General features: G+C 37.4%; 1 protein-coding gene and 1 non-coding gene across 3 annotated transcripts in view; one reads left to right on the top strand and one right to left on the bottom strand.

The window, feature by feature from the left end:
* LOC140623662 (bifunctional heparan sulfate N-deacetylase/N-sulfotransferase 3) overlaps positions 1 to 25974 on the bottom strand; it is a 172737-nt gene extending 146763 nt beyond the window's left edge. Inside the window, exons 1-3 of one of the 2 annotated variants that reach the window (XM_072810139.1) lie at positions 25899 to 25974; positions 25207 to 25409; positions 12502 to 13647 (exon numbers count right to left, since the gene is read on the bottom strand). In XM_072810139.1, the coding sequence (XP_072666240.1) occupies positions 12502 to 13524 (1023 nt within the window). In that variant the 5' untranslated portion in view covers positions 13525 to 13647; positions 25207 to 25409; positions 25899 to 25974. Of the gene's footprint in view, positions 1 to 12501; positions 13648 to 25206; positions 25739 to 25898 lie in introns of those variants that run through there. The other variant, XM_072810140.1, reaches the window with a different exon arrangement.
* Positions 923 to 1029, top strand: LOC140624054 (U6 spliceosomal RNA). Its single transcript, XR_012023590.1, has one exon. It is a non-coding gene; the product is annotated as a U6 spliceosomal RNA (small nuclear RNA).
* Positions 25975 to 26403: the final 429 nt, after the last annotated feature.

The raw sequence follows: 26403 nt of genomic DNA, 5'->3' as shown, positions 1-26403 counted from the left end.
CCAGATGGTTTAATTTCTACACACAATGTTTCTTCTTTTAATCTTTTTCTTTTTTCAGAAAGCTGATCCTACTCAGTATATATAGTTCAGAGGGAAAAAAAATAGAGACAGTGAATTACGTAAAAATAAATCTGTAAATCTAAATGGGGAAACAAGAAGCAATGCTGTACAAATCCAAACACTAGAGAATCAAAGCAGGGTAGCAAAAGTGAGAAGGGATAAACAAATGGAATAGAACTCCATTATTTTTGGATTAGGGTTAATTAGGGCAGGGGATTCCAAAGACGGAAAGACTGATAAAACAAGAGTACTGAATCGGAGGTGGATACAGGAGCACAGGATAAGATGGAAAGAATAAAAACGCATCATGAAACTGGTGACCAGTGCTTAAGTAACTGTGTGGTAGTTCTAATGAACCAGCTTTTAAATTTATTTTTTAAGAGATGCCTGGGTGGCTCAGTGGTTGAGTGTCTGTTTTTGGCTCAGGGCGTGATCCCAGGATTCTGGATCGAGTCCCACACCGGGCTCCCTGCATGGAGCCTGCTTCTCCCTCTGCCTGTGTCTCTGCCTCTCTCTCTCTCTGTCTGTCTCTCATGAATAAATAAATATTTAAATAAATAAATTTGTTTTTTTTAATTCATCTAATAATGGATGCACTGTTAATATATGTGTACTTTTTTATGGCAAGAAGGATTTTGCAGATGTGATTAAGTTAAAGATCTTAAGATGAGGATTATCCAGGTAGGCCAATCTAATCAGGTATGTACTTAAAAGTGGAAAACCTTCCTAGTTTTAGCCAGAGGTAGATGTGGCTATTAAAGAAAGGCAGAGAAAGATACAACGCTGTTTATTTTGAAGATGAAGGAAGGGAACATGAACCAAGGAATGTGAGTGGACTATAGAAGATGGAAAAGATGAGGCAGTGCTCGCTTCGGCAGCACATATACTAATATTGGAACAATACAGAGAAGATTAGCATGGCCCCTGCGCAAGGATGACATGCAAATTCGTGAAGCGTTCCATATTTTTTATATGTTCTCATTTGGGGAATATAAATAATAGTGAGAGGGAATAGAAGGGAAGGGAGAAGAAATGGGTAGGAAATATCAGAAAGGGAGACAGAACATAAAGACTCCTAACTCTGGGAAACGAACTAGGGGTGGTGGAAGGGGAGGAGGGCGGGGGGTGGGGGTGAATGGGTGACAGGGACTGAGGGGGGCACTTGACGGGATGAGCACTGGGTGTTATTCTGTATGTTGGCAAATTGAACACCAATAAAAAATAAATTTATTATTAAAAAAAAAGGAAAAGATGAGGCAGTTAGTTCTCTCCTAGAGCTTCCAGAAAGGGACATGACCTTGCCAACACCTTGTACTTAGCCCAGTGAAATACATTAGACTTCTGGCCTCCAGAACTGTAAAATAATAAATCTGGGTTGTTTTATGCTGCTAAGTTGTGGTAATTTGTTACAGCAGCAATAGAAAGCAAATATATGTAGCTATTTTAGTAATTGGTGCAATTAATAATTGTAACTAATAATATTTATAATCATTGTAATTATTAATATGAAAATGAGAAACCACTTAATCTTTTAAAGTAAAATTCCAGTATGTGCCAAATGAGTAAATTTTAATACTTTTAAAATGTTAGGCCACTGAGAAGTTTAACAAAACAAGTTGACTGCATTTTCTTTGTCTATAAACAGTCAATAAGTTATGTCAAGTGTATCTCATAATTTATTTCATATCAACACTATGATTTTTTAAGAACTATTTTGTATCTCAGGCTATAGTCTCATTATGCATAAATGGCCTATAAAAGTTAAGAATAGAGAAAGTACTTTAGCTATTAATTCATGCTTCCCAGAGACTAAGAGACAATATACCAGAATTTTGTGCATTTTTTTGTATACTTTAAAAGATGTTAAAAAGCCTGTATAAAGCCACAGTAAAACATTATAGGGACTGTAAAATCTGAGTACATACATACAGAAAGAAGTTAAATTATCTAAATGATGGGCAATTTCTGTTCTTTAATTAATCTAACACCAAAAGTGCCTGCCACTATGCCACTTTAATTCACTACAAACTATGAAACTGACTACAGCTACCAGAATTGTAGGCAAAATGCCTAGAAAGAAGCCACCATTAAATCTTAAAGTACAATCTACCTTGCCCATATCATTGCAGTTATAAGTACAAGGCATTCCAAGAGGTGGTTGATACTAAGTTTTGTTCCACATTTATAATTAAATCCACAGCAAACTTCAGACATGACCCATTAAGCTATAATAGACTCTGTCTTGGATGCAATATGCTATAACGTAGAATTTGGTAGGGAGGGTTTTGACATGGACACCATAGTATTCTGTTAGGGTACAACTGGGAAGCAATATGAGGTGGAAAAGCTTAGCTTTGGGAGCCAGGTAGACCTGCATTTTGTATTCTAGGACTGCCACATGCTAATTGTAAGATCCTAGAGGCAAGTCATAGTATATGAATCTCAGTTTCTTTATTTAAAGTGATAGTATTTATAGTCATTGTTTTATAGGATTTTTGGGAGTATGAAATGACAATGGATGTAGAATACATAAAACAATATATGAACTCAATAAGTATTACCTGTTTGGTAGTTAAGTACCCCCAAACACATCATTATAAAATAACTACATTTTCTATGGACCTAACATTATAAGCCATCATTACAGAAATATAAAAGAAGATCCCTTTATATTTTGATTTACTTCCTAGAATTATGAAATATTAAAAAAAATAAAAACTCTTAACTCTCAATCCAGAGAAGGATATGATCCAGTAACTGGCAAACACAAAATTTTCTCCTGTATTTTTTACTTCTTTTACAAAAAAAAAAATGTGTTTTGTTATTTATCAGTGTACCCCTTGAAGTCCCCATCACAACACTTTGACAGAGTAGATGTTAATAATTTTCTGAACTGAGCTGAATATCTCTAGAATATAAGATTTACTCTGAGTTTTTGTCTTCTAATCTGCTAGTCTAGTGTGTGGAGCTTGCATTGCCTTATTGAGCTGTAGTACATATGTCTCTGATGGCTCTGCTCTTTGTCATGCTTGGAAAGGAGATTCACTGTATTGGGGCTTTAACAATGTAGTCAGCAAATATTGTTTATATATTCATATAGTGTTCTGCAATAATATTTGTCTCCTTTAAAAGATTTAGAACTCATTGTTTTAGAATGTCATTGCATAACAAATAACTCCTTAATATTAATAGAAATAGAAATACATTCTATCTTACAATTTAACAAATTTAATAAAATGTATTAAGTGTAAGTTGATAATGGATATGAAATAGTTTTTTTCCCCTTTGCTTAAACTATTTCTCTATGTTAAATTATTGGCAAAAACTATTTCCAGAAAATTATTTCTTTATAATAACTATTTATATAATTGCTAGTACAATATGACTATTTGAATTTGATAATAATACTGAGAGTGATGTATATTCCTGTATATTATAAATCACATTATATCGAATATAGAAATACATATTCCATCAAACTAAAAGAAAAAATTTCATATACATTCGTACTAACAGTCCCAAATTGCCTAACTTTTTGACAATTTTAAGACAGAGACCAGTGGATTTGGACATATTCCACTTCCACAAGCATTCAGGTGACTTGTAGGGATCCCTAACCTTCCTAATGTGAGCCACAATGGTTATACCTGAGGAAACTGTTAACTAAGCATTGTAAACTCAACAAAACTATTTTTCAAAGATAAGGCTGAATAAAGGCATTTACATTTCATAAAAAAAAAATCTGGGAGAGTTTACCATGAATAGACTTGCATTAAAAGAACTTTTAAAAGATGGGCTTCATGATGAATGAGAATCATTCATTCAATAAATATATACTGAGCCAGGCACACTTCTAGGTGCTGGAGATAGTGAAGAGAATAGATGAGAAAATCTTGTCCTCCTGGAGCTGACATTTTATAGCTAAAGTTACAAAGCAACATAAATAAGCAAATACATCTATATCTACATATGTATCTATTATCTATATCTATATATATCTATATATATCTATATATATCTATATCTATATCTATATCTATATCTATATCTATATCTATATCTATATCTATATATATAAGGTCTAACAGCATGCTGTTAGACCTTTACCAACTAGATCTTTGGTGGAGGGTGGGGGGGGGGGTGGAGAGCCTGCATCTGCTCATTTGCCAATTTCCTGGTGTAAATGCTACCTCCATGTCAAATTTCAAACTGCTGACTCTGTCATGAGGATATGACACGGAGACATATACAATTTTCGTGCTGAGCCTGTGTGAGCTGATTTGAGCATACCAGTGATGATCAGATCATAAATGCTAGGGAGAAAAATTAGCAGGAAAAGATGGATAGATTTAGCGGTTGCAATTTGAAAGGAAATGGTTAGAGAAAACTTCACTGAGAAGATACAATTTGAGTAAAGAACTGAAGGAAGTGAGAAAGAGAGCCATGTACCAACTTTGGAGAAAACCATTTTAGGCAGAAAGAATAGTAAGAGCAAAACCCTGAAGCAGGAGTTGGAAATGACAAGGAGGATGGAGATGTTTTAACAGAGTGAGAGGCTCAGGGAGTTATAGGCAGGGTATACAAGATTGTAAGAATTTTGGCTTATGATAACATTGGAAGTCATTAAAGGGTTCTGATCTGAGGAAGGACATGATCTAAATTATATGCTAATGGCCTCAGTCTGGCTTCTCGGCTAAAAAGGAGTAAACCAAGCTAATAAAATGTTGATGGTAGTAAAAATAATAATGTCTGCAATCTGGGATTCACAACAACAACTTAACATCCAAAACAAGGAGCCTCGGTGTCCACCGAAAGATGAATGGATAAAGAAGATGTGGTTTATGTATACAATGGAATATTCCTCAGCCATTAGAAATGACAAATACCCACCATTTGCTTCAACGTGGATGGAACTGGAGGGTATTATGCTGAGTGAAGTAAGTCAATCGGAGAAGGACAAACATTATATGTTCTCATTCATTTGGGGAATATAAATAATAGTGAAAGGGAATATAAGGGAAGGGAGAAGAAGTGTGTGGGAAGTAGCAGAAAGGGAGACAGAACGTAAAGAAACGTAAAGACTCCTAACTCTGGGAAACGAATTAGGGGTGGTGGAAAGGGAGGAGGGTGGGGGGTGGGGGTGAATGGGTGGCGGGCACTGATGGGGGCACTTGACGGGATGAGCACTGGGTGTTATTCTGTATGTTGGCAAATTGAACACCAATAAAAAATAAATTTATTATTAAAAACAAAACAAAACAAACAAACAAACAAAAACATCCAAAACAAGAACGGCTCCTCAGCCAAAGGAGAGTGGGCATGATTGCAGATAAAATACTTCATACTTTTTGACTGAAGTGTGAAGATATTGATTAATATTAGCACTTGTTTAGCACATATGCTTAAATTTCTGGAGAAGCTCCTGGAAGAACAGAAATCAAACACACACATTTCAAACCAGGAGTAGGTAGAGAAAAGAAGGAAACTGACAATAAAGACAATAAAAAACAGAGTAAAAAAAGAAGAAATCGAACAAGTGGGACAGATATAAAGCACAAATAATACAGCTGAAATTAATCCATGTACACTGATAATCAAATTAAGTGTATGTAGATTCACCTTGTTAACTAAAAGACAAATACTGGGAAAATAGATTAAAAAGAAAATTAAGTGACAAGTTGTTTTTTATTTTTTTTAAAAATTTTTTTTTAAGATTTTATTTATTTATTCATGATAGACACAGAGACAGAGAGAGAGACAGACACAGGCAGAGGGAGAAGCAGGCTCCATGCAGGGAGCCCGACGTGGGACTCAATCCCGGGTCTCCAGGATCACGAACCTGGGCTGAAAGCGGCGCTAAACTGCTGAGCCACCCGGGCTGCCCGACAAGTTTTTTAAACGAATTTATAATGTAAAGACATGGAGAGAAGAAAGAACAAATATAAACATGAGGTAATTTAATTTTTAAATAGTAACCCCCCAAAAGCTGGTTAGCTATGTTAGCATTAAGGTAAGCACAGAATGATAAAACTTTCAATTAATATATAAATATATTTGTAAATATAAATGTGTATGTATGTATATATATCCTTAAATAACATAGCTTTAAAATACAGAGGTGATAATTAATGGAAAAGCAAGAAAATATTTACAATCCTCTATCAGAGTGAAGAATTACGCACACCTCCTTTGATAACATCAAGTAGTACACCCCATTACTGCTCCTGCCTCCAGAAAAAGATCAAAACAGTAAGAACATAGATTTGAACAGCATAGTTGATAAAGTTGAGCTAATAGATATACTTTAACTGGAGAATATTTGTTTTTGTAGTTCACAAGGAATATTATATCCAGTCATAAAGTGATCCTCACAAATTTAAAGTACTTGTTTCCAGCAGACCCATGCTTCCAGAACAACCTGCAATTACAATGAATATCAGCAAATAAACAGCAGAGAAAATGGAAAGGAATTAGAGAAATATGGGAGTGGGAGTGGAGAAAGGATTGGTGCTGTGTAGATTCTGACATCCATTCAGAGTACTATAGTGAACTATCTGGAGAAGGTTTTGTTTCCTTTCTATTTTTACTTATGACAGAATAATTGATTGCAGTTGCCTTCCCCCGAAAACATTTGGTATGTTAAGTTCTTTTTCAATGATTTTATGAAGGCTCTGGCTTTACTTGAGCTGGGGTAGTGAATATTCTGATGAGAGAGTGAAGCCAGATAGCATAGAGATCACCTTTACACTCCAATTTAAGCCTCCAGGGGTCGGCCCCTAGCAAGACTGAGAAGTCAGCCAAGTCTGTCCCTGAGCCTGATACCACTTATTTCTCAGATCTTTATGGCTTTTCCTACTTCTGTCTTCAGCACTTCCTTTCCCCAGGCACTCTGGGATCTTTAGTTAGTGAGGAAAATAATGATAAAGTAATTGATGACATTGTATTAAGGATTTAAGTGGCCTCTCCTAAGGCCACTTTTAAAATGTAGATTTTTAAAAGGGGTGAACTACAGCACAGCCAAATTAAGGAACATTGACATGTGAGAGGCTAGTGGGAAAGACTGGGGATTGTGTCTATGGAAGGGGATGCTGAATTGCTAACCTCCAATCACATGGTGGGCACCTCTAGTGGGCTGATAATGTATGTCTGGGCTGGTTCCTCATTTTCTCATGGATGTTAGAAGTTTGGCAAAAAGACAATGTGTGGCAATCTTAGCAGGAGGAGGAAGAAACATGGGAGGAAGAGAGTGAGATATATATAGCTCTTTTATTTGTTGAGAGTATAGCTGCTGAGAATTCATAAAACTTTGAAAGACCTCCCTTCTCTCTTCTACTTTACAACTGTCTTAGGGGCAAAATGTTACAGGAAATGGTCTAAGTCTAAAGATATGATGGATCTTAGGCCCAGAGTGAATTCATTCTTCTGAGGGAGAATGTGAATTGTTAATATTCATTTGGTCATGCTGTGCTGGTCATCAATAGCGTTAAAATGCTTAATGGCAGAAACCTCTATTTATACGCCACTTGCCTTCTCTAAAACTCTTTCTGTACACTTAGTCTCAGGAAGTCTGAGGACAGGTCAAAACTAGTTCATGGTGAATTTGAGACAAGTCTTGTCCACATAAATAAAACACACACATCCCTTTATCTGACTTCACTATGACTGAAATTAGTATTGCCACTTTTGAAGAACATATTGTCTAAACTACATGTTCTTTGGTTCTTTAAGGACTATGGCTTGTAGCTAATAAATTCTGCAACTAATGGACAACACCTTAGGTCTGTATTTTTTTTCTTCCTCATGAAGAGTCATATTTTATGCCATGTCAGTTTCTTATGTTGCTTTGAGGCTCTTTCAAATGTGCTCATGTAATTCAGCAGCTAAATAAGTAAAACTGTTATTGCATTGCTAATTCTAATTTTCCAATTAAATAAGGAAACACATTTTTTTGGTTCCACATAAGGAAAAATTTACACTTTTGCAATGATTAGTATAATAATTAAAACTTATGTGCTATGCACCATCCTTCTAGTTTTCCAAGAAACATTCTATGTTACCTTCAATTTTCTCACATTCTTTTCAATTTTCCTGATAGTTTAAATAGAGAAAATATACTATTATTCATAAGTGGTAATAATTAAATAAAAGAACTTGATTAAAAATATTTCTATTAATTATGTATTTTTCATTACCATATCCATGACCTTTTCTTAGATCACATGCTCTTTATTTAATCTCTCCTCCTAGGAAAAAAGGTAAGATAAGGTAAGGTCTCCCTTACCCCAGTTAGTTAGGAAGTCCTATTATTGTTCTGGTTTGCCTGGGACTCCAGTTTTATCACTGAATGCTCTCAGTCCAGGGAAACCAGACTGAATGGTTGGTCACCTTAACTCCCAATCACCCTCCAGCTGATTTCTCTTCTCTCCTTCACATCAAACTTTCTCCACTGAGTACTCCACACTCCTCTTCTCCATGTACTAACTCTTTAATTTACTCCTGAACTTATTACAACTATGCCTCTGCCTCGATGGCTCCACATTCCCCTAGAGTTTATAAGAGTCTCCAATGACCTTCACCTTTCATCAAAAGAGACTCGCCAGTCCTTACTTCAGTGGACTGTGCTGCTGGATTTTATACTGCTGATCACACCCTCCCCAACAGTCTTTATTCCCAAGATTTAAACAGTAGTCCCCCCTTATTCATAGGGAAAATGTTCCAAAACCAACAGTGGATGCCTAAGCTTGCAGATTGTACCAAGCCCTACATTTTTTAATGCATACATCCCTATGATAAAATTTAGCTTATAAATTAGGAACAGGAAAAAATGAACAACAATAATAAAATAGAATAATTATAATATGCTGTAAAGAAGTTATGTGAATGGGGTCTCTCTCTCTAAACATCTTATTGTACTGTACTCACCCTTCTTGTGATGATGTGAGATGACAAAATGCCTAATGATGAGATGAAGTGGGGTGAATGACAGAGGCATTGTGATATAGTGTTAGGCTACTATTGACCTCATGACTGTATGTCAGGAGGATCATCTGCTTCCTGACCATGGTTGACTGCTGGTATCTGAAACTATGGAAAACAAAACCACAAATAAGGGGGGACTGCTGTATAACATCACAGCTTCTTAGTCTCTGACACTGATCTTTTTGACTCTTATTAATGAGATCATCTCTCTCTACTTGTTTTCTGAAAGATGACTTCCTTAACATTCTACACTCAGTCTTTTTCCCTTATCATTCTATAAACCCTTTTCCTAGATGATCTTACATACTTTCATGCTTTGAACCCTGCCTTCAATAGAACAGTAACTTCTAACAAAAACTATACTTGGTATCCAGACTTTTATGGTGAGCCAACTACCTGTTAAACATCTGCACCTGTATGACTCAGATGCACTTCAATAGTTTAGCATTTTTTTAAAGATTTTATTTATTTATTCATAGAGACACAACTAGAGAGAGAGAGGCAAAGACACAGACAGAGGGAGAAGCAGGCTCCATGCAAGGAGTCCGACGCGGGACTCGATCCCAGGTCTCCAAGGTCACACCCTGGGCTGCAGGCAGTGCTAAACCGCTGCGCCACCGGGGCTGCCCTAGTTTAGCATTTTTAATATGGCCTCTAATTACCTTCACTAGGGTCTTCTTGCTCTCTCTCTCTCTCTTTTTTTTTTTTTTAGATTTATTTATTTATTTATTTGAAAGAGAGAGAGAGAGAGAGAGAATCTCAAGCAGACTCCACATTGAGTGTGGAGCCTGATGCAGGGCTTGATCTCACCAGCCTGAGATCATGACCTGAGCTGAAACCAAGAGCTGGATGCTTAATCAACTGTGCCACCTAGGTGCCCCCCTCTCCTCTTTCTTTGTTGTTGGAATAATGAACTATTATTCACCTATGCCAAACATCTTAATGTTTCCTTGATTATATTCTTTCACTTCCACTGATCCAGTTAGTAAGTTGTTCAATTTTACCTCCTAAATAGTTCTTAAATTGGTCCTTTCTTCTCCATTCTTATCATTTCCTGGTTTTAAGAAATTTCCTTTTGTCTGAAATATCACTGCTACAACCTCCCAAATCATCACATTGCTCCAGCCTTGCCTTCAAAATCTGTCCTGCTTAATAGAACTTAATGGTTTCAGGTACAGGGCACACAGTACAGTGTTTCCAATGACATTACTTACATAAAACCATGTAGACACCTTTACTGCTATATTTACCACATAGCAAAGTATCTATCTATTAATCAGCAGCCCCTACCAAGACAGTAAACTCTTAAGAAAGAACCCATGCTTTATTTACTTTTGCATCCCTAGTGCCTGCCTCTGTGCCGGGCATGGCATGTGGCCAAAACAGTTACTGAGTAGGTAGGTAAGTGCTCAGCGCAGTCATCAACTATGTGCTTTCTGGGCTTCTTTTACTATACTTTCCCCACCCTCTCTTCTAAAGGGATGAGGCTTAAGATTCCATCTACATACTGCCAAAAATACTTCACATATAGTACATGCTTAATAACTAGTTACAGAATGAATCAAAGAGAAGGAAGGAAGGAAGGAAGGAAGGAAGGAAGGAAGGAAGGAATGAAGGAAGGAAGGAAAAAGAAGAAGAAAGAAGAAAGAAAGAAAGAAAGAAAGAAAGAAAGAAAGAAAGAAAGAAAGAAAGAAAAAGAAAGAGAAAGGAAAAGAAAGAAAGGAAGAAAGAAAAAAGAAAAGGAGACAAGGTGTTTAAACTCTCAGGGCAACTGCATACAATGAATTAGTGTTTCGAGACACAATCACAGATACAATGTAGAAGTAGTTTAAAAGCTCAAAAAATTCAAAATATACTTTCTTTTAAGCCTTAAGATTGGTTAGAAACTATATTCCCATCAAAATGGGCAATTCATTAAATATTTTACACATGTTGAATTCTTATTAATTGTGCTCAACTGTAATGTGTTTAATTTTTTATACCCCTTAAAAATGGTTTAACCTTAAGAGCACTGAAGACATTTTATATTTTGTATAATTTTAGAGGAGGATGTAGTAGGGCTTTGCATATAAAACTCAGAGATTTATCTAGCACATTTTAAAATGGCATAACAAAATATTTTGCCAGTTTTAAAGAATTATACTTCAGAAATCAAACCTTAAAAACCAATTTTATCATAATATTTTGAAATGAAAAAAATTGGAAGAGAATTATATACTGTTTGTAATCTTCAAGTGCATAATGTTTAAGCTACTAACTTGGTTTTAATGTAGCTACAATTCTCAAGTATATTTCATAAAACTTAATGAAAACTTAAGCACAACTTCTATGTTAATTTTTGTTGAGTTAAAAAGAGGAGTCCAAAATATTGTCAAAAATATGGGGGTCTTTTTTTTTCTTTCAGTTTTTATACTCTTTTACGGTAACATAATGGTCTTTCTGGTATTCTTAGCACATTAACTAGTGTGATGAACATTACTATTATTTGCTTGATGCTTAGTCTTTACAGAAAAGAATGCAGTTTTCAATATTTTTTTCCATCTTTGTATTTTACTAAAAGGTCAAAGATGCACAGAATAAAAAATATGTATCAAGATCTCTCCTTTCACTTTTATGAGAAATCAATCCATAGTATAAGAAAGATAGAATCCTATCATATTTTGAATGGAAGATAAGATAAATGTAGATCATTTTAATTTTAAATTTCATTAATATTATAACAACCATTTGTTTTATATAATACAATTCATTCACAAAGTCAACTATCCTCAAATAATTGTTTTCAATAAGGGCAACAGTTTTATACAATAAGAAACTAATACCATTTAAATGCAGCACGATGGACTTCATATACGTCCCAGAAGTGTTCAATGAATTCTGAAACTTAATTTAAATCCTTATATTTGTGTATGAATAAGTATGCTTGTATATATTCATAGCTTTCCCTATTTAGTAGTGTTGATTTTCAGAGTTTCAAAAATATGAGAGAAAATGAGTTTGCACATTTGACTTACAAAAATATCTGAACTTGCTACTTATGAGATCTTTAATTCTTGAAAATTTGTGGGAGTATTTATTTTCATTAAAACAAATTCACTTTGATTTCATATTTAAATGAACTAAAGTCTTAGATTAGTAGTAGTTTTCTAAGGTAGATAGTTTCTGGAAAGTTAATTAAACAAGATGGCTTCTACTCTATAGCTTTATATATACATAGAAAAATCAGGATCCTGCCACGCTCAATCTTTTAGTAGTCATTTTTCCTTGATTCAGTGAGAAATAGCCCAATATCTCAAATATAGCTGATAATAGCCAATTCATCCCAGTTTACCTAAGACTTTCCAAATAAAATGAATATCCCATGTCCCAGGAAATCCTTCAGCCCGAGAAAAACTGACATACCTGGTAAACCTACAAAGAGAGGACCTAAACTTTGAAACTTCGAGATAAAAAGGGCCTTACCTTAACATCATTGGTGTTCATTCTTGTTCCTTCCTTTCCCACAAAAATATCATCGATATCCACAAGAATGTACCTGTCCAAGGACAGTGTCAGCCTCTTTCCTGACAAGAAGGAAACAGCATCTATGAAGATGAGCTTGTGCAACCAAAAGTTTAAGTTGTTGCCAAAAAAAACTCTTTGAATTCCATCATGAAGCCCCAAGTCGTGTATGACAGTGGCATAAAAAGCACCTTTAAAGATGGGAGGAGAAAGGTTCTCTGGGGTCTTTACTTTGGCGAATATTACTGGTTGGTAGGCTGAGTGATTAATCTGGAAAACTGTCCAGTCAGTTCCAGGTAAAGAACCTTTTTCAAGTTTGGAAGATTTGGTCACATGAAGCAATGGAGAATGAGGATTAATACAACAATCTTTTACTGCCAGGTTTCCATATATGGAAAAAGGGAAACCTTTCAACTGAAAGCTCTGTAGACTCTTCTCACTAGTTTTGTGGAATCCAATGACACCCACACCATATTCCACACAGTATTTATCTAAAAGGCTTCGGTTCCAGGAGTCCATATTTATATACTTTAATATATTCTCATAAATAATGAGAATATATTTGCCTTTAGTTTTTTCTATAAGTGCTGGGAGATCCCCCTTTCCAGGAGCAATTTCAATGTGATACTGGAATCTGCTGGATTCTAGAATCATAATTATGTCTTGACCAAGCGATGAGTATTGGCTCTCCACAAACACCAGAACTGTGGGGTCTGTCCTCGAGGTGTCAGAAAGCTTCATTGTCTTGACTTCCATAAGTCTGTATGGTAGGTGTTGGAAGTCCCCACAGTCCACTTCTGACATCATCTCAGAGGGTTCATTTTCTTGTTTGTAGCCACTGTATAGGTAGTAGGCAGAAATAATAATGCTCACCATACAAAATGTGGCAAGCAGAATAACCGTCCTTTGAAAGTGTCTGTGAAGCTTCATGATAAAACTCATGTTGTATATACTTTCCTCAGACTGTTCCAATAGAAGCACCATAAAAAAAAAAAGAAGAAGAAAAGAAAAGACGGGGTTCAGCTACTTGTCCAGTCTCAGTCAATAGTTTATGTCACCATTGCAGCGCATTTGTGTCACTTGATCAGGGCTCACAGAAAATGCAGTCTGAAAAGTAGAATGAAATAGAACAGAATATCAAACATTCATTCTGTGGCATTAAAGGGAGCAAGCTTTTTCCTGCTGACTGGCACAAGTGGCAACCTGTTAGGCAGATGAACTGGTGTATGGTCTGTAAGAAAACCTCTGTTTCCTCCTCCCAGATCTGGATGAGGACATGGTGGGGGATAGAAACGGGAAGAGAGCTCCATTTATTAGAGGCTCTCTGTCCTTCATTTGGAAAATACATTGGGCTAACAAAGAAATTTCCTGTTATTTACTGAGCTTTGCATCAAACCTTATAGATACCACAGACCTAAGACCACACAGAGAGGTCACCTGAGCCATACACTGCCACGTCATGTAATGCATACATGATACATATGTGTTTAACTACATATACTGAAAATTCATGAAAGTTTGGACATATTTCATTAGGTGCTACAGTTAAGACACTAGTTTCTGCTTTTTGGAAAAGAGCTCAGTAATTACATGAAAAAGTACTATAAAAGTGTCTTTTAAAAACAATAACAATAACAAACTTCATGAAACACCTTGTCATGCTGTAATTTCAAACCTCTTTCAAATTTTACTAATCTTAGAAAAAATTAGTAGCTTTTAAAAAACAATAAGAAAGAAACTCGAGTGCTTCTTAGAGCAGAAGTTTATAAGAGTCTTAAGGTCCTGGCACTCTTCAGGAGTATGGAAAAATGAAGTATAAAAAATTGGAGTATAAAAAAATTAATAAAGATCATCTTATTGTCCACAAGGCAGACTGAAAGGGTTCACTGCACCACTGTCTCTCAACTAATTGTGTCACTTTGGCCTTAGGACCTTCTAAGTAAAATGATAAGGTTAGAATAAATCACCAAGAACATTCTGGTGATCTTCACCTAAAATTCTGTGATATTCATCTGTGAAATAAGCAATGAACAATATTTTGAGTAATATATGCTTATCTTTACAAATAATACATTCTGGTGTACAATTGCAGTATATTTACAGAATAGGATACTCATGAATAGGACATTTTTCCTGTAAATTATATATTATAATTATTCATTCAAACATAGGGCATCTATGTCATTCATTCATCAATATTTATGAGGTAACTATCTTCTATTTTTTAAAAAAAGAATGTAAATGGTCAACAGAGTGAACATATTTAAGAGGCCCAATATTATGAAGCAGAGACAGTGACTAGCATGACAATAATAAATCGTTGTTGATTAGAGATAAATGGCTCTCATGAGATGAGATAAGAGACCATGGCAAATGGGGAAGCCTGCAATGTCCCAGCGGGATGCAGAATTTGGGAAGAGCCTTTAAGGATGAGGGAGTATAAGTAGGCATATGAGATAGAGGGAATTTATAGAGGCAGGAGTGAGCACAATATTGGGCAAGGAACACTCTGATGAAGAATGGAAAGCAAGGGTATGAAATATCCTAAACATAAATTTTACAAAGTATGGCTACCTTAGATTATGGAGAGATTTGATAGCGTAGAAGTTCATGGTTGAGAAAACCAATAGGGAGCCATTATACTTTCCTGATTTAGGGAATAATGTGGTAAGGGTGAGATTTTTCAGGAAAATGAACTAATCAATAACGTGGAAGATAGCCTAGAGCACCATTAAAAGAATCAAGGCTGGCAAGCCAATGCAGGCTGATTTCTCATAATCCAATCATAAACTGTTAGTGATCATAGGTCAGGGAGAATGTGGGAAGTGACAAGTCTGAGGGACGCTGCAAAGAAAGGAGGAAGAGAACTTAGTATGGCATGGGGGTCTGTGGTATACCACCACCCTGTCAAGTGAAAAGGCATCAAGTGACCTGGCATCCTTGAAAATAAATCTAACATAAACGGTAACATTCTACTCTTTTAAACAATCTAGCATAGATGTAGGTGTTATTTAAGCAAATCAAAATTACTGGGACAACTGAGAATTTCCATTGTAATTGTAGTTATTTCATTTTGAAAGGTAATTGCACTTTAAAAGTTATGTACATGTTTATGAATAATATAATATTCTGGAGTATAATGGCAGGATATAAAATCTCATATCTTTCTATGTCTCTGTTTCAATTTTAGCTGTGAAGTGTTTTTGACTGGATACAAAATGTATTACCACATTTTGCATTTCAGAGAGCAGTGTTTCATGGTTTGTTCATATTGTCAGAAATGAAAGGCAATGTAACTCAAATTAATCTTATCTGTGATGAGGCAAAGTGGTGAGGAGTACTTGCTCTCACTATTTAGGATGGATATTAGCTACCTTCTCCATTAGCAGGTATGAAATACTGAAAGTCCTCTCTTTTCTATTAAACTCTTCAATTTTCCTCCTGAAGCCAAGGGAATTCCAGCGTATATCTCTGAGGGTAGGATTTGGTCGAAGACATTTAAATGGATACATTAAGATTCCCTAGGTTTTCTTCAAACCTTCTTTTGACAGCACACTTCTCTGTAGCCAAATTTAGTCTCTGGTATAGATTCTCAAAAGTTAATATTCTTAGTGCAACCTCATCCACCACCAACTCCTTCCCATTCTCTGTATGTCTATTAGCTCCAAAAATGTCAGAATGGACTGAACTGATGCAGTCACTCCTTCTGCATGGGATGGCACTATAGCAACTTCTCCCGAGCCCTTCACCGGTGGGGATCACTAGGAAGACAGGTACATGTGGAGAATGAAGCTCCTCTACACAGTTCCCTGGTGAAAACTTCTCATATGGAGCTAACCTTCTAAAGTTGGTAAGACCAACAGTTACACATGGCCACTGCAGAAATGATATCTTCTTTGTAATTCATGACACTATTGTAGGTAAGATTTTAAGGTCAGTCTGTCAGTCTCTCTTATCTAACTGTAAACTCTAAGAGGCTAGAGAGAAGCCCTCTATCATTAAGTCCCTAGTGCCAGGCATACAGTAAGCACCCAATGACTACTTGTGGAATTAGTAAATTACAATGGCATATTAACCTTACAAGTTAATTTGACACTTCCACTTTATTCTAATGTCATAACTTATTTTTGAGGTTATATATCACTGTTAATATGATTATAATTACCTATACATTAGCTGGATTTAATGTCTCTGTTTTACTTAATACTAGGAAAATATAATCATACCATACTAACATAGGATAAAAGAAGCCACTATGGTAGTAGATATTAAATCTTCACCCACAAAGATACCTATCAATTAATTATTCTGGGATCTGTCATCAGGTGTTGTGCTGAATACCCAGTTTGGGGTAAGTGCTACATCAGGTGCAGAGGACATCACAGAAGTAATATTAAGAGTGATCCTTGCTTGCAGAAGCATGGTCTCTGTTGGGGGAAATGACTTGTGAAACAACAGCCAACACTATGTTGTACGTAATAGTGGTTTATGTGGTACAGACTATGTTTGTCACAAGTTTCAAAACAAAGATTAACAATGAATAAAAGGTTAATGAAAAAAAAAGTTCATGAAATTTAGGGAAACAGTTTCTAAGAGACATGGTGCTTGATGGGGACATGAGACAATGGGAAAGATTTGGATATGAGAGTGGGATGAAAGTGTTGGCAAAAATACCTGGCAAGGTTGAAGAAATGAAATGGTTACAGTATGTTTATCTGAGAGTGAGACTAATATGATACTATGTGTTGGGTTGAAAATGGAAATGATATTTCATTCAAGGAGTCCTGCAGATTAATGAATGTCCTTGGAAGTGATTGTGAAGCACAAAAGTATAGACTTGGAAATAGCACTAGATGAATCCAAACAGAAGAGAGACAATAAAAATCATGTTTGCAGATGATTAGGGCAGCAGAGGCACCCAGACTGGACGAAGAGCAGTCATATGAACAGAGAAAGTATATGCTACATTGTACAGGTGGAATCAGGACCGTCCCAGCTAAGGGGCTGCTTCACAATCCAGGTGAGGAATGGTGTGAGTCCAGACTAAGGTGGTTATTAGGGAGAATGAAAATGGAGATACAGGGGAAAAACAAAAAGGAAGTGATTATTGATATGCTTCAGGCTTGGGGGCTAGAAGAATAAAAGTGCCAGTGATAGAAACACGCCAGCTTAGAGTGGAAATTGGCTTGAGCTAATGATGTTCATCTAAGGTTCAGATAGGTGACTGAATGATGCAGAAGGAGATAGCAAAATGACAATGTTCTGTAAAATAGCTGGATGTTGACAAATAAAAAGGCAAGGAAACATTTGAAATAAATGGGTCATTAGCAAATCTGGATATGCTACACACACTTAATTCCTCAAGAAAGCCTTTTCTGACCAAGTCTACTCCTCCTCCTTTAGATCATGTTGTAATCTAATTATAATTACATTTTATTTCAGGCTTTTATCACAACTCTTGCTAAATATTATTAGCAACATGATTTGTTTAATGTCTCTTTCTTGTTAGATTGAAGTTTCCAAGGGTATAGAGTTTGTGTCATTCCCAGGAAACTTTCAGACAAGAAACAGGATAAAAACATTTTTAAAGGCCAACAAGAGCAACAGGCAAACACTTGGGTATAGTGATGATTATATTCTTGAAGTGCTCTCACAAATATACATTGAAAATTACAGACTTTGCATGGTCTGCTAGGTTCTCTGAATGACTGACAAACAGATACACTGGCCTGCATATCACAGAGTTCCAAGGACACAACTGTCTTTAGTATAAGTATAGAGCTGACAGCTGTGCTTACATTTGGATACCTATGATGAGGGATATGCTGAATGACCAAGGAAGTGCAAATTAAATTATAAAGTCAATAAACCATGTAGGTATTTGGGAACAGTCAGAGTAGATACAGGTAAGGTGCAAGGTTGGGATGGTTATAAACGTCACCACTTCATCAGGATTTCCTAGAAGGCACAGTGAAGGAGGTAACATCATATGGGAAGGTAGAGTAACAACAAGAGCAACACACATATATTAGCAAACACTTTTGACATGCCATCATGGTATTGGGCCTTTTAAAAGCAGTAGCCTGCCCAAGATACCACAGCTCATAGTGGTTGAAATGAAATTGGAACTCGACAGCCTGCAGTGAAGATACAACGCACCCAAGGCAGCAACTGCAACACACACTTTTCATGCTAGGAACATGTTGATAGCGATTATCTTTAGATGCTGCAGTTTCTGCATATGAAAATGGGTGATACTTGTGGTACTTATTAATAGGGTTTTAATGAGGATTATGAGATAAACTATAAAGAGCTCTTAGAAAGTGGCACATAGAATGTATATACTATACGTTACCTGACATGATGATAATGATGAAGATGATATAACCAACATAGGAAATGGGAAATATCCTGAAGACGGCCAATAAAAATTCACTAAGAGTTTTAAAGGGACAGGTACAAGCATTCCAGTGTAAGCAGAGTTGTGGGAAGTGAAGGAACTCCACCTTTGATGCAGGAAGTTAAAGTCAGAGCAGAGGAAGAGACTCAATCAGAGGCATAATCCAGCATCATGTCCATCCCTGGGCTTCTTCTCATTCCTCCCCATTATCCTAGATCAGATCACACACTCACTGGCTTTCACTACCATCTATGCTTCAGTAAATTCCAAATGTCTATTTGTAAGTCCAACCTCCTTCCTCTGAGCTCTAGGATTGCAAATTGAACTATCAACTTGATATAATAACAACTCACAGTAATTGTGTTCTTAATATATGCCAGCCACTGTTGAGCTCCACTGGATTCATATCACAAGAAAACTCAACCTGTCTTAAATGGAATGTATGGTCTATTTTGTAAAACTCTTCATCTTCCCACGACCATATAGTGGTTCATCCTTGACACCTTCTTTTTCCTCACTTGTGCTTATTTAAATAAACCCAAGTCCTCTCATTTCCATTTCCCAAAACTCCCCTCCCCTGTTCAGCACACTGCTCTTTCCTAGGCAACATCCCTCTCACTTGAACTACTGCAAAAATTAGCTTCATCATAAACACTCTGGGCTCCTTTTCTACTTTTCTCAGTCCAGCATCAAAGTGCAAATCAGATTGTTTCTTCCCAGCAGAAAACATATCAATGGCTGCCTATTTCACTTACTCATTAAAATGCAAATTCCTATACAGGCCCTACAAGATTCACTGTGAGGAATGCTTCTCACTCTTACATCTCAGGCCTGATTCAATGGTGTGTTCCCCTTTAAGTTCCAAGCAAATGAGTTCTTTTTCTGTTCGCCAAAAGCAATAACCTCTTTTCTGACTCAGGGTCTCCTCAAATGCTGTCCTCTTTGGAAGGACTTCCAAATTTTCTCTGGAAGTTTTCTCCCATTTCTTCACCTGTCTTCATCCTCTAAATCCTACAGCTCTAAGCATAAAGGTTCCTGCCTCACAAAAGCCTCCTTTGATTCCCCAGATCTGTTGGGTCTCTCTTTTTATACACTCTCACATCACCATCTACTTTACCTCTGCAGCACATTCCATAGTTATAATTAGTCATGTGGTTTTCTGTGTAATATTTCTGTGATTGGAAGCATCTGTAAGTACCTGCCTTGTTCACCTCTATATTCTTGATATCAATACAGTGCTTGAACTAAGAACATCCCATTGTTAAATGAGTGAAAAGAGAGCCTGTACTAAATTTTGCAAATAGCAGCTGTCTTCACAAAGTAGGACAGTCATTAAGTCAGACCATCTTCTGAGAATGGATATCTCCACTAGTCACACTGGTCTCAAATAATAGTGAGAGTAACAATATAAACACTGTGAATGGCAATGACCACCGTGACCGCAGACACAGTGAGGCACATCCAGAATGTACCTTTCACTGAATCTTAATCAAATGCCTATTTATCCCATTCTGATATTTTTCAGAATTTGGCATGCCTAGAGTTGTTTTGTAATCCATCTATGTTTTTAAAAAGGAAAACATCTGTTTTCCACCAATGAAGCATTAGCCATTATTTAATTATATACCACTAACAAAAGGCAGAAGAGAAATTATATTTTGGAATCATAAACCATTCCATATACATAGTAAAGAACTGAATATATACAAATATTCATTTTGTAAAATATGGCAATATCTGTAAGGGGAAGCACCTACTTGTCACTGTAACCTATCTTTTCTCTTCCACTAACACCCACCATCATCCCAAAGTAAAAATCAATTTCTAAATGAAATAGAATCACGTTGAAGTTGGCAGTACAAGAAATGTTGAAAAAAAGATTGCCATCTGGAAAATGAGTATTAATAACTAAAGAACTTCAGGTTCTAACATAAATGAAAGATATTTAAAAGATCTTGACAACATTCCCCTTTCACAAAATTAACTTTATTTTATAGTGTTGAAAAATGCATTGGGAGGCTTCAAATACATTACATGAATTTGCTAAAAGTAATTTAGTAGTATTAAAAATTGACAACGAACATGCTCTTCTTTGGGAAGAAATGTGTGAAATTGTGTCATGTTAATTGAACCCTGCTGTGGTAGGCAAGTCAGACGCTGATTTGCGTGGAGTATGACCAAGAATATATTGTCTCTAGAACAGTGGTTTTCTTTAGGATGGATGGGCAAATAGCTGCACTTGGGGGCGCTGGCTTTGTTTGATACATCCAATTTCTATTGCAATTTTCTCTCCTTCTTTATATTTAGAAATTATCAAGGAAACAATCCTCCCCCCTCCCCACCTCTCTCAGTGTTATGCCACCCAGTGAGGCAAGACAAGAAAACTACTCTACTACTGCTTTGTTTGTTCTGCCTGTATGATTTAAAGGAGGAAATGTCTCCCAAATCCCCTTAAATTGAGCTACAACATATGTACGCATCATGTATGCCTAATAGCAGGGCATGTGACTACTGCCAATGCAGCTTTCGGGATCTAACATGACCTATGTCATTTTTTATTCTTCTTCAGAGTCATGGGAACAACAGTATTAACCTAATCTCTCTCTGTTTGCCTAGACCATAAGTGAAATTTCAGATCAGTGTTTGGCTAATGTTTTAGGGCAGGTTATATGAATCAGAGAAGCAGAGGCAGCCAATCTGCAGAGAGGATTATGTAAAATGAGCAGAGAGGAGCAATGAAGAAATATGATAGGGAGTCCTAGGAAGTCTGAGGTCTCGGTTTGATTACTCTCTATCCTATGAATGCATCAACAAAGAAGTTAGACAAATTCTTCCTCTGTTACCTTAGGCATCTTTTTGAACAAGTGACAGTCAATCCAATCGGGATATCATGAGAGAAGAAAGAAATCACCTAAACTAGACTGTATATACTTCCTTAGGGAAGGCACCACAGATAACGGTCTTGGGCACTGGTATAAGCCTGACCTGATACTAGGTGATGAGTAAATATCTCTTGAATGAATAAATGATCATTTCGTATGTGGAAGTACATAAGGATGGAAATGATGGAAACGACTGAAGTGGTATGTGAATTGCCTCTGTTGTACCAAGAGGCATATCAAGCACAAATACTTGAAAACCGAGAAAGACACAATGTAATATGGTGGTTAAAGGCATGTGCGTTGGGAGCCGGACTCAAACTGAATCCCATCTTTACCACTTAGAAGTATATGATCTTAGAAAGGTAAGTAGCCTCTCATTGCCTCAGTTTCCTCAATTGTCAATGGAAATTGAGGAATGGAAATAATGGAAATAATATTTTCAATGGAAATAATTAAAGCATCTACCTCAAATAATCTTTTTGAAGATTATGTGAGCTAAAAATTAATATATGAGCACTTGGAACAGTGCCTGGTACAAAGTAACCACTCTATGAGTGTTAACTTTTATTTTAAAAACTTTTGCATGTGGGCAGCCCCCGTTGGCTCAGTGGTTTAGTGCCGCCTTTGGCCCAGGGTGGGATCCTGGAGACCCGGGATCGAGTCCCGCGTCGGGCTCCCTGCATGGAGCCTGCTTCTCCCTCTGCCTGTGTCTCTGCCTCTCTCTATATATGCCTCTCATGCATAAATAAATAAAATATTAAAAAAAAATAAAAACTTTTGCATCTATTCCCAAGTATCTAGAAAACAGTACCAATCAACAAGTTTTGTATTATTCCCTAACTGTTTTCATGTCTATTTGTCCTATCTCTCAGAACAATTTCTACAATGCTGAACAACAAAGAAGATAGGAAAGGATCGCTGAGATTGTCATTTTCCAGGGAAGGGACCAAGGAAGGCCCAGAGCTAGCAAGGGAGTTGCCCAAGAGTACATCTCTCATGACAGAACCAGGTCTAAAATTCATATCTAACTTCATGTTATTCTCAAATATTGTAACCAAAGAAAAGAATTAAAAATGAAGTGTATGTAAAATGATACCTATCACTGAGATGCAGTTTAGCAATAGATAATCAAGAGTTATAGCCCTCAGTAATTTGTGGAAATTTTTGTGAAATAATCTGTTATACACATTAATTGTAGAAAAACCCAAATGTTTCTCTAGTTATGGAACTTACATACAATTGATGAAGAATGTTTAGAGTAACACGAAGGTCACTGTGACATCCGAGAACCTAAGAATATAGTTTTTATAAAAACAGACAAAAAACCCAATTGATTTTCTACAACTAATTATTGTGTACTGTAAGAAAAAAATCAGTTATAAAACAATTTTGAGCACTGTTCAGGCTAATTATCATTATGATTGTAAGCTGTTACTTTTGTGGCCTAGTAGCATCCTCTAATCTGGACAGGTGTTTAGAATTCATGCATGTCCGTGTGAATGCTTATCTTCAAAGCCACAGCACAGGAAAAACAAACTTCCACTGTTTTTTCCTATTGTCTAACCTGTTAAGCAATTATAAATCCAAGACATTCATTTAGTTGAGAATATGTTTTTATTACAATCCTATTTCTCTGGTTTTATAGTGGATGCACATCACAAAGTATTTAAATATGGCTTTCTTTGAATATATTATATACCTCAACAAATACATATTTAGGTTTAAAAGTTGGCACTAATCACTAAAGAACAGTTGCGACTCAACCAGGTTTCAAGGAAGTCATATAAGATTCCCTGAATTGAAAGAAAAGCCAGTTGACCACTGAATATTTAGATTTTAGCTCATAATAACTTCTTCAGTATTGAACTGAATATATATCCTATCTGGTCCAGAAAAATGAACCTCAAATGCCTGGCTATCTCTCCCATTCTATTTTTTTTTTTCAATAAACCTTTCAGTTACACCACAAATTAAGACTTGCTGTAATCTTCTGAAATAATACTTTCCTCAAGAAAATGTACTAAAAGAGAAGGTATACCATAACTCCACTGAAGTAAATGATAACAAATCTCTCTAGAAAGATATAAAAGTTTTGTTTTATCTGAAACCTAAGAAGCTTTCATTCTAAAAACTATGAAGAAATTAACTCATGTAACCAGTTTAATAGTAATATTTACTATACAAAGAGAAACGCCTTCTATTTCACCACTAGGACCATAAAGAAAAACAATAAAAATATGAGAGATAGTAGATACTGTGTTAACTGGAGAAAGAAAGAGCGAGAGAGCAAGCTTCTGTTAGGGCAAATCTCTTGACATGTTCAGTACTATTTTTCAAAAGAGTCTCTTTCAAATTTATTTTTGAAATCTCCTCAAATACAATATTAATAGGAAGCTATAGTAGAAGAAAAAGGGAAAAATGCCCTTCAGCTATCAGATGTTTGAGAGTTTGTGCTCCTTGTCATTCTGCTCTGTGGTGAACAGCATTGTTCAATAGTTGATAATATGATATTTTCTAAGGACAAAGAAAAGAGCTGGAGATCAGTTTCACATGTATCTCAATATTTGATTTTTATTTTAATCTACTATGAAGATGTAGCTATTTACATTATTTAGGAGTGATTTCCTTAAAACTCTTCCCAGATTATATATGTTGCTGTACTTCAATGTATTTATAAAGAATATGAATTAAATTTCAACTTTAAATGGGTCTGAAACTTAAAGAGTTTCCAGATATTAGAAGAACTAGTTGGAAGATGATCTAGGTAAACCTCTTAAAGAATGTTAACTTGGTTCTTTTGAGGAAAAAAATAAAAAGTGGACATATTAAATGGAAGATACATGTACTTGCCTTTAATTTAAAGCTTCTATATTCAATACATAGGCTGAATATTTCTTTCCAAGTTGCATGTAATTTTGTGAACTGTGTAATCTCAAATAGTATCTATAAAATGAATCGCATCAAGACAATAGAAAGATTTGTTGAGAATCATTATTGTATAGACAGACGGGTAGTTATAGTCTAAATCTGTAAGGTTGCTTACAAATTTCTAGTCCATCAAGCAAAAGACATGTGTTCTGTTTAACAAATCTGCTGCAGAATAATCACAACTTGTTGGTGGAGATCTTCAACAATTATATGGGATCATCTCCTCGATACTTCAATTTTATTTAAGAGAAGCTTTAAAATTACCCCAGAATATTTCTGTGTCTCACTGAATTTAATTAAAATCGTTCCATTTCTTCTACCAGAATAAAACCAGGCGCTTGTTCAATCCTGAAATTCGTAGATTAATTGAAAACAAAGTTGCTCTCTCTTACTAAAAGCCCTGACGTTTATGAGTGAGCTATTAAATGGATAGTGTAAGTACACAGATGCGCTTACCTAGAATCAAAGTCGAAGGCGCGGAAAATGCTTGAGGAAGTTTCAGCAGATCCAAGAGACACCGAAACAGCAGCATCCACCACCACAGGCTCAGGCTTTTCGGCTTCACAAGTGGCAGCAGTACCAGTTCTGGCCCAGTCCCCTTGTGTTATGTAACATCTTCTTGCTATCAGCCGCCAAACTGCTACCAGGCTGGCGAGGCACTAGAGGGCAAGAGTGTCACATGCAAGGCCCGTGGCCAAGGGACGGGCTGAGGTACCACTTCGGGCGGACGGATGCTGACTAAGCCGGTAAATAACCCGAGGCCTGAACGCAACAGCGAGCTTGTAACGTCCCTCAAAGAATATTTTAAATGCCAATTTTCGGACTAGCTGAAGAGTTAACCGGTTAATGAATATGCATAAGCAAATACGCACACCACGCAAAACTTTCGGGATTAGATCTCTAAACCTGCAGTCATCCAGGAGGCTGGTTTTTTTTTTTTTTTTCCATTGTCTAAAAAAAACTTATTTAAGACATTAGAGGAAAGGCTAATCAGGTAATAACGCGCGGCGGTTTCAGGGCCCCCGCGAGCCCCGCCCCCCCCCGCCCCCCAGCGCCGCCTCCGGGGCCGCCCTCCCCGCCGCCCTCCCCGCCGCCGGGGGCGCTCTGGGGCGAGGAGCGTCCGTCCGTCCGTCCTCGGCGCCGGTTACCTGGGGCCGCAGCCGTCCGCGGGGCCTCCTTCCCGGGGTCCGCGGCCTCCGCCACGGTCCGGGGGGCGACTCGGGCCGGAGCGCGGGCGGGGCGGGCGCGCCGGGGACTCGGGGACTCGGGGACTCGGGGACTCGTGCGCTCGCTCCCACGCGCCCCGCGGCCCCGGGACCCGCCCGGCTCCCCGCTCCCCGCTCCCCGCTCCTCGCCCGCGCGCGCCCGCTCCGTGCCCCGGGGTGGGGTGGGGCGGGGTGGGGGGAGGGCGGGGGCGCCCTGCGCGGGCGGGGCGGGGCGGGGGCGCCCTCCGGGGGTGGGGCGGGGGGCGCTTGGGTCGGGCCGCCCGGCGGGGGAGGGGTGGGTGGGGGCGGGGCGGGGCGCCTGGGTCCGGGCGCCTCGCGCGGGCGGGGGTGGGGGGCGCCTCCCTGCGGGGGGGGGGTCCCGACGGCCGCTGCCCGCAGAGGGTGGAGGCCGCCAAGGGTGACACTGGTCGCGCCGCCTGGGAAGCGG

Source organism: Canis lupus, chromosome 33 (genome assembly GCF_048164855.1).
Source record: "Canis lupus baileyi chromosome 33, mCanLup2.hap1, whole genome shotgun sequence".
Classification (NCBI taxonomy): Eukaryota; Metazoa; Chordata; class Mammalia; order Carnivora; family Canidae; genus Canis; species Canis lupus.
The sequence above is the reverse complement of the archived record's forward strand: the minus strand, read 5'-3'. Positions and strand labels throughout refer to the sequence as shown.